The 8,955-nt window shown below is 46.7% G+C and overlaps 1 protein-coding gene across 1 annotated transcript; it reads right to left on the minus strand.

The window, feature by feature from the left end:
* Positions 1-410: 410 nt before the first annotated feature.
* On the minus strand, positions 411-2,148 carry LOC143475505 (uncharacterized). Its single transcript, XM_076973354.1, has 5 exons — positions 2,034-2,148; positions 1,519-1,869; positions 1,053-1,436; positions 838-966; positions 411-463 (listed from the first exon to the last, which is right to left on the minus strand). Exons 1-5 carry the CDS (start codon positions 2,083-2,085, stop codon positions 411-413), a joined length of 969 nt encoding a protein of 322 aa, XP_076829469.1. The 5' UTR covers positions 2,086-2,148.
* Between the last annotated feature and the right edge of the window lie 6,807 nt (positions 2,149-8,955).

Below are 8,955 nucleotides of genomic sequence, written 5' to 3' on the forward strand. Positions count from 1 at the left end.
CAGAGTTGCTTTACAATTTCAAAGAATCTAATAAAAGAAGAAAAAAGAAAGAAAACATTTTAAGGATAAACTAACAAAGTATAAGTGCTATGAATTGGCAGAATACTTAGGAAAATGAGAAAGTCAGAGACAAAATTATGCCAATAATTTCATTCAATTGCTCATTACTTATTCCATGTTATTGCTTGAGTGACAATTCTGTCAATCCTGGTTAAGTGAACCTTAATGGAATTGCTTCAGACTGAAGTCATTGTTATGTGTTTTCTCAGTCAAAGGTTAAGATCTTTATTACAATGAATGACATTGCTATGGTCAGTTTAAACCACTAACAGTAGAGTATATGATGGTGGTGTCTCTTCTTGTCTCGTGATGCTTGAATTTTCTTGCAGGTAAATGTATTGCAGCATAGTTCAACTCTTCTCGTTCCACACTCTGAAGAAGAAACTATATTGCATTGGACATTCTGGATACCGGTAATGACCACACGATTATACACATATATTCATTTTTATAACATTTTAGCAGTTTATGTGTACTGCTTTCTTATAATGTTGATGTAAATACGTTTTTAATCTTTAAAAAATTTAAATTTATTGATTTAATACAGTGACATCTGGAACATCTGTTTACTGTTTACAACTGCTTATTGTTTACTTTTCATTGATAATACCAATGTTCTACCTCATTCATGGAAGAAATGGAAGAAGCTGATGGATCATGAGATTGCTCTGCTCCACCTGCATGTTGGGTGTATAAGTAGAACATCCTGAAATGAATCTTCTCATTATTACTATTTAAGTAAATAATAGTAAACAATAATAAATGCCAGGCACTTACCAGACTGTTTTATTGTCATATTCTTTGTCTTTATCCTTCTGCATAACAGCGCCACAATAATAATTAGGGACAACACATTGGATGCTACCAAGGCAACAATTTGAATGACTTTGGACTTCTGAGAGGAATCTAAAATTCACGGATTGTTTTGTATTAGTGCTGTTATAACGCATATTATACATCTGGTCAGACACTGAGGTCATTTGTCTGCTCACCAGTAAATTCAAGCTTACTCCCATTCCCAAACAGTATTTCTCCACACATGGCCACAGCGCAGTAGTATGTTCCAGCATCAGAGAGGCTGAGGTTCCCCTTGGGAAGGTTGAAGACACATGTCTTTGTAGGAGAGACGACTTCAGAGCTCTTCTTACACTGATCACTGTTGTCTCCATGAGTGTAAATGATTCCTGGATGAGATTTTCCTGAGCCATGTCTGAACCAGTAGACACCGTGTTCTCCTAAACAGCTCTCAGTCAGAACTGTACACTGCAGAATCACTGAGCCTCCTGAATGAACTGTCTCTTTCAATGTCAAAATGTTTTCTGTCTGCTCCAGTAATACACGTTCATTGATATAATGATGGAGCTTTAAACGTGGGCCTGGGCATAGAGATAGGATGAAGTTAACCAAAAGCATTAACCTTTAAAATACCAGAAGTGTTTTAAACTGAAAATGACTAACCTTCATAATTGAGAAACACACCATTACCAAAAATAACAAGATCATAGTCTCGTGCAGCACAATAATATATTCCAATGTCTGCTTGCTTTAGATCTGAAATTGTCAAAGAAAATAGAGTTCCGTTCTTGTTTACTTTGAATCTCCTGTCATGCTTAATATCTCCATGAAACACAGGATTGAGGCCAGCATAAAGAGTGATGATGCATGTTGGTGCTTCTCCAAGAGACTGCCTGAACCAGGAGAAGTAGTTATCGTGATATTTTGAGATTTCACAGTTTAAAGTTATAGTATCTCCTGGCACAAATGTCTTCAGTGGTTCAGACTGGATAACAGAGATACCTGTGGCAATAACTGACAGAAAAAGTCATAGTAAGTATAATACTAGTCATACTATAAAATATATTTTACATTTTATCCATGTTTTATTTTTTTCATAAATGTAAAACTACATTTTACACCATATATCTAATTTGATGGATTGTTTTAATTGCATCTATTAATATAACATCACTTACCTGCTCTTATGTAAAGCATAAAAGTTATGAAAGCTTTGATCATTTTAAACATATCTGAAAACCCAGATCACCTGTACTCTTTACATACTGTTGGGAAGGCAAGTGAGACTGAGACTTCACAGGTTGAGGTGTCTTTCTTTAAGGCCGATTTGGATGGTGTCGGCTAAGCCTCATTGGTTGCTCTTTCCCTATTGTCGTACATTTTTTTTTCCACTCATTCAGTTGACCCAAATTTTTCTTATATAGTACAGCAACTGCAGGCCTTTCAAAGGCACTTACAGATTTTGTCATTGGTATTGGTATGTTTCTTATAAAATATTTAAGCATTTTCTTTTCTTTTTTGTATATTATTTTGCAAGCCTTTAATCCAAGTAAAGGTGTTCATGGGCATGAATTTAAATCTAGTCATGGACATGATGTTAAATTTAAACGTCAGCACATTACAGAGCTGCACCCCGCCCCCACTTTGGACACTCAGACCACATCTCCTTGTTCATGTACTTACAGACAAAGACTGAAACAAACAAATCCAGTTAGCAAAACAGTTTAAGTATGGTCTCCGGAAACTGAGAGCATAGGCTACTGCAGGACTGCTTTGCTACGACAGACTGGGATGTGTTCAAAGCTGCAGCCACTATGGAGGACTCTTCTGTCAACATTCAGGAGTATGCTGAACATGTGTCTGGTTACATCAGCACGTGTGTGAATAACATCATGCCCACCACACAACGGAAGAGGTTTCTTCAAGGCCTACAACACTTTACCGACTAGCAACACCACCAGCATCATCAGCTCCACAGACAGCCTTCCCGACAACCTCAACACATTCTACACCTGCTTCGAAACCTCCAGCACTAGCACCAGGTTTGCAGAGCTCTGAAGAAGATCAACCCCCGCAAGGCATCAGGACCAGACAACATTCCTGGGGGGGGGCTCAGAGCATGTGCGAACGAGCTGGCTATTGTATTGACCTCCATTTTCAATCTCTCTCTCAGCCAGCGCATTGTTCTCACCTGCTACAAAACGACAGCCATTGTCCCCATCCCCAAGAAGAGCCCCCCACCTGCCTGAATGACTACAGGCCAGTAGCACTCACTCCAATCATTATGAAGTGCTTTGAGAGAGTGGTGCTGGCCCACATCCAAGACAGCATACCGGACAATCTGGACCCACTGCAGTACGCCTATCATCACAACAGGTCCACCTCGGACGCAGTCGCTGCTGCCCTTCATTACTCCCTCTCCCACCTCGAAAACAAAGACTCCTACATCAGGATGCTCTTTGTGGACTTCAACTCGGCCTTCAATACAGTCATCACGCGCAGGCTCACACACAAACTCTCCACACTCGGCCTGCACCCCACCCTCTGTGACTGGCTTTTGGACTTCCTAACGGGCAGGCCCCAGTCTGTCAGGATTAGCAACAGGACTTCAGCCAGCATCACCACCTACACCGGCACTCCAGATGGCTGCGTCCTCAGCCATGTTCTTTACACCCTGTTCACCCATGACTCCCACAAGGACGACAACATCCTGAAATTTGCTGATGACACCGCAGTGATAGGACACATCACTGGGGGAGATGAAGCAGCTTACAGGAGGGAGGTGACCAGACTTGTGTCATGGTGTGATAAAAACAACCTTACCCTCAACACGGACAAGACAAAGGAGCTGATAGTGCACATGAGGAAAGAGAGGAGATCTCATTGACCACTTTTCATCCGGGAGCTCGAGGTGGAGAGGGTGAGCAGCTTTAAGTACCTGGGGGTCCACATCAGTGAGGACCTCACATGGTCACTGAACACCAGGCAGCTTGTCAGGAAGGCTCAACAGCGGCTGTAATTCCTGAGGAGGCTGAAAAAGTTTGGGAGTCTCCTGTGATCCTCACCAACTTCTACAGTTGCGTCATTGAGAGTCTCCTAACCAGCTGCATCACTGTATGGTACGGCAGCCTGACTGAGATGGACCGCAGATGCCTACAGAGAGTGGTGAAGACTGCAGAGAAGATCACCAATTCTCCACTGCACTCTTTGCAGACCACAGAGTCTACAACCACAGAGTCCAAAGGAAAGCTGCCACCATCATCAAGGACCCCACCCACCCCCAGCATGGACTGTTCAAACCTCTGCCCTCAGGCCGGAGGTACAGGAGCATGATGTGCAAGACCTCCAGATTAAAGAACTCCTTCTTCCCCACCGCAATCAGAGTTCTGAATCAGAAATGACTCTTCACACTTCAGACTGTCCAGACATGGGTACAGAAGTGTGATGTGTAATTCCAATGATAAATAACTCTTTCCTCAGGAATAACCTGCACCTTACTGCTCCATATTTACACCCCACTGTCACTTTACTGTAGCACATGTCTACAGTCGCACTATTGCAACACTATCCATATCACTGTAATTTATACATTGTAAATTTTTTTCACTGTAATTTATTCTCTGGTGTAAATTTAAGATCCTCTACTGTAGTAGCTTATGTTTATTATTATATTATTATTTTATTTAGTGTATATTTCCTGTGGCATTCTTAGCAAGCACCAAAGTAAGATTTTCATTGTATCTAAGGATACTTGTTTCCTCTGTGCATATGACAATAAACACTTTGAACTTGAATTAAAATGTATATGGATTACATACTGATACATAAAATACATCTATCTGGATTACACTGGTTTCACTTTTAATTTCACAGTTTACAGTTGAACTCCTTGGATGGGATTAGCTTTACACTGGGAGTAATGTAATTTTACTATAGAATATTGATAAAATTCTGACCACATTTCCATAGAATAAGAAATCTCAGCATGAATGTCTGAAATGGAACTTGAGTTAAACCTTGTATTGTGTGTCATGGAAATTTGAACCTTAATGTTGACCAAGAACAGTCAACAGTAGTAGGGTATGGTATCAAAGTAAAATACAAAGTTTATTAAAGACAAAAGATCTCTGTTACATATACTCAAGAGCGTCTGCAAGAGAGAGCTGACCCCCCTCTCACAGACCATAGTTTTATACTATTCTGCTACATAATTACATCATACTTCCATGACATGAGTTAGGCATGAGGCCTACATCATCATCACAAACCTAAGTAAATGCTTCAATTGACTGAATGAGAGATGACAGTTTACCAGAAATGTGTATGACTGGGGGCTCTAAGCTTTTTGCCTAGATTTTAAATGAATTCAAGCTTGGGGGGAGACTGTTCTGTTGGAAATAATGCAGATTCAGGAATTGAAGCAAGCTAGGTCAAACCAGACTGTGTAGTTGAAGGCTATGTTCATACTGTATGCTTTAATTTTATTTTTATTTTTTTTACTTTTTTATTGCTTTTTGACTGATGGTTTGCATCTCCCAGGCACTAAATTGGTGCTGTTCCAGTCATTTTTTCTTTGTGACGTGTTGTGGAGGAGGCAGGCACAACGACGATCGTAGTGAAACACGTACTTTTATTGAACACAAAACGGAAAGTCCAGCACTAACGGTGCAAGCACTCTGATGCTGAGGCTTGCACGGGCATGAACTTTAGACAAAGACGAGCACACGACACCGCGCGAACGCACATTAAATAGGTGAATTACACAGACCCACGTGACCTCGAGACAAGGCACAGGTGTAACAAACGAACACGCTCACAAACAACCCACACCCACGGAACTACTAACATGGACATAACTGCACGCAGACGACGTAGCGGCACGCCCACAGAGAAGGGTCCGGAGCTGTTCCGTAACAGAACCCCCCGCCAGGGGCTCGCTACTCCCAGAGCGTCCCGCGCAGCTGGAAAGCCCCGAACCAACACCGACGGGCAGGTCCGGAGCCGCCGGGATCACGAGCCTCCGAGAGCCGTCACCCCCGACGGCGGGAACCGTCGCGAACAGCTCTAGCACACCCTCCCTGGGAAGACAGGGGAAAATACATTAAACAACGGCACAGCGACAAACACACACACTGGCACATGAAACACGAAAGGCACAAGAGGGAAAAGGAGATTAGGGAATAACAACGGGACAAACATATGGGAACAGGCAGCCATGACATCGCTCCGGCTGCCTGCCAAAGCGCAAACGGTGGCGCGGTCCCTCCTGGGGACGCAGACGTAGCGGGCGGTACAGGCGGCGGAGTCCCTCCGGTCTTTGGGTTCTGACTCCGCGCGCGCGTTGCGCCGCTCGGGGCTCCCGCTGGCCGCGCTCCCGGTGGCTTCCTTCGGGGAGCTTCGGTTCTCCCTTTGGGCGCGACCGGAGTCCTGGCTTTGTGCCTTGCGCCGGCTGGTGTCCGCGGCGGCTCCAAGGGCGCATGACACACCCACCTTGGACCGCTGACTACACCAGGAACCCCCTGCGCTCCTGGGGATGCCTTCGCCTCGCCCTCCGACGTCTCCATCTCCTCCTCGCTCTCGGCGACACTCCGACCCAGCGACATGGGTTCCTCCGGGGTCGTGCAGCGGGAACAGTCCATGCTGCTCGCCGCTGAGGGGGACCGAGGAACTTCCTTCTCCTCGTCGCTCTCTGAGGATGGTGCACAAACGGACGGAGGGCGGCTAACGTCCTCTTCCTCCGTACCGCAGCGCTCGGTGGAGTCCGAGTGAAGGGATGGAGGTGGACTGACTCCTTCCGCACCGTAGGGCTTTGTGAAGTCGGAGCAAAGGGATTGAGGTGGACTGACTTCCTCCGCACCCTCCCCGTAATACACAGTTGGTGCTGAGTACAACGAGGGCGTAGGGCTGACCCCCTCTTCATCCGACTTCCGGGGAGCCGCTCCCATGGAGGGGTAGCCGCTAGCCCCGCCCTCGCTCTCTTCCTCCGAGTGTACTGAGAGGGGGGGACACCCCTCCGCATCGGACTCACCGCTCCCGAACTCGTTCTCGGGTGGGGACATGACGAGGGAGCCCACGCTCACAAACAGAGGCGCATCCGACTCCTCTTCGGGGTCCTCACTCCCAGACTCGTAATCGGGAGGGGTGAGGGCAAAGGCGCCTACACCCACCTCTAGGGGCTCACTGGAACCCCTCTCTTCGGGGAGTACCTGGTGCGGTGCGCTCTTCTCCTCCTCGGGGCATGCCTGGGCTGGAGCGCCGCGCCTGATGCTCCACATCCTCTCGGCGGCCAGCAGGAAGCACGCTGCCCCTGCTGCGCTTTCGGCCGCCTGAGCTTGACGCAGCAGGCGCGCACACACGGGGTCCTGCTGCATCTCCCCATCGGGTACCGGTACCGTGCAGCAACACGCAGGGGAAGCGGCGTGACGGCGCTTGGTCTTCTTCCCCTTTTTCCTTGCTGCGGTGTACCCTGGCATTTGGTCGGCTCGTCTTTCTGTGACGTGTTGTGGAGGAGGCAGGCACAACGACGATCGTAGTGAAACACGTACTTTTATTGAACACAAAACGGAAAGTCCAGCACTAACGGTGCAAGCACTCTGATGCTGAGGCTTGCACGGGCATGAACTTTAGACAAAGACGAGCACACGACACCGCGCGAACGCACATTAAATAGGTGAATTACACAGACCCACGTGACCTCGAGACAAGGCACAGGTGTAACAAACGAACACGCTCACAAACAACCCACACCCACGGAACTACTAACATGGACATAACTGCACGCAGACGACGTAGCGGCACGCCCACAGAGAAGGGTCCGGAGCTGTTCCGTAACACTCTTTTCTGTTGTCATGTCATTTACATAGATACACACATCTGTTTTGCTACTCATATACTCACTTATGTTTAAAAATTACGTATATATAATGTTACATCCCCGGTCCCATCCCTCCGGGTGTCTGTAGTTGTAGTCCGCATCCATATATGTTCTTCCTGTGTTTGTATGTGTTCACCCATCTCATCAGTCTAATATGTTACACGCAGTGCTTGCTGTGTGTTCAGTATATATTGTGTAAGGTTGTCCTGTCCCGTGCTTGTCTTTGTGAGTCCATTTGTTGTGCAGTCCATTCTATGTTGGATGTTTGGTAAGTGTGTCTGCTTAGCTGCTATAGCATTGTAATAAAGCTTTGTGTTTAAGAATATGTGTGTATGCATACTGCCTTACCTTGCACGTGACAGAAAGAGGAGCCAACCGAGGATGCCAGGATATAAGTCAAGTGGAAAGAACGGAGGCAAACACAGCAGAAAGAAGAAGGGGAAACACCATCATGCACCCTTCCCCGTGAACCTCTGCACCGATTCGGATGTGGCCTCATATGTCATATGTGACCACCTGATAAGGTGCTCTCTCAAGGCCAAGGAGGAGGGACTGGCTGAGTTCTACAGGGGGCTTACAGACCCCTCCCGAGTACGAGTTCGGGCGGGTCCGCCCCCCTCCACTGGAATACTCAGATGGGACCAGTGCTATGGGGGAGACGACGGCAGCCCACCACCGTCGAAATACTCGGCAGAGATGGTGAGGTGTCGAGGTAGGGCTTTCAGCCCACCTCCCTCAGAGTGCTGTTTGGAGGAAGATGAAGAAGACTCCATCAACTCGTGGCCACACCACAAGGAGTGCACACCAGGTGAAGAGGTGTGCTTTTACCTCCTCTGAGGGAGAAATTATGGAATGCCCAGAGAGCAGCACCTCCAAAGGTACCAGTATTAGGAGCTACATCTCCTTGGAGGACAAGGGGGAGAAGGAGGTGAAAGATTAGGAACTGCTTGACTCATCTCCCGAGGCTCCTCCCCAGGTAACGTTCCAGGGTTCCACAGCACTGAGCGGACATCTCCAGTGGACATCCAAGGAAGTGCAAGTCCCCCTGCAGCGCTCAGTGTAGATGCCCCCTACCCCCAGTAGAACTATGTTGGATGTTTGCTAAGCGTGGCTCTGCTTAGCTGCTAGCATTGTAATAAGGCTACATGTGTAAGGATATTCGTCTACACATACTGCTTTACTTTGCATGTGACACTATTTCAAAACTGTAGGTAATGACATTGGTT

The sequence above is a fragment of the Brachyhypopomus gauderio genome, chromosome 14, assembly GCF_052324685.1.
Source record: "Brachyhypopomus gauderio isolate BG-103 chromosome 14, BGAUD_0.2, whole genome shotgun sequence".
NCBI lineage: Eukaryota > Metazoa > Chordata > Actinopteri > Gymnotiformes > Hypopomidae > Brachyhypopomus > Brachyhypopomus gauderio.

Bases quoted from the DNA above. Each gene is read 5' to 3' on its own strand.
- LOC143475505 (XM_076973354.1), bottom strand. From the start codon at position 2,085: ATGTTTAAAATGATCAAAGCTTTCATAACTTTTATGCTTTACATAAGA. The intron at 1,437-1,518 runs GTTAGTCATTTT...CTCTATGCCCAG, and splicing joins TGTGTTTCTCAATTATGAAG to GCCCACGTTTAAAGCTCCAT. The intron at 464-837 runs GTAAGTGCCTGG...ACCGGTATCCAG, and splicing joins TATGACAATAAAACAGTCTG to AATGTCCAATGCAATATAGT.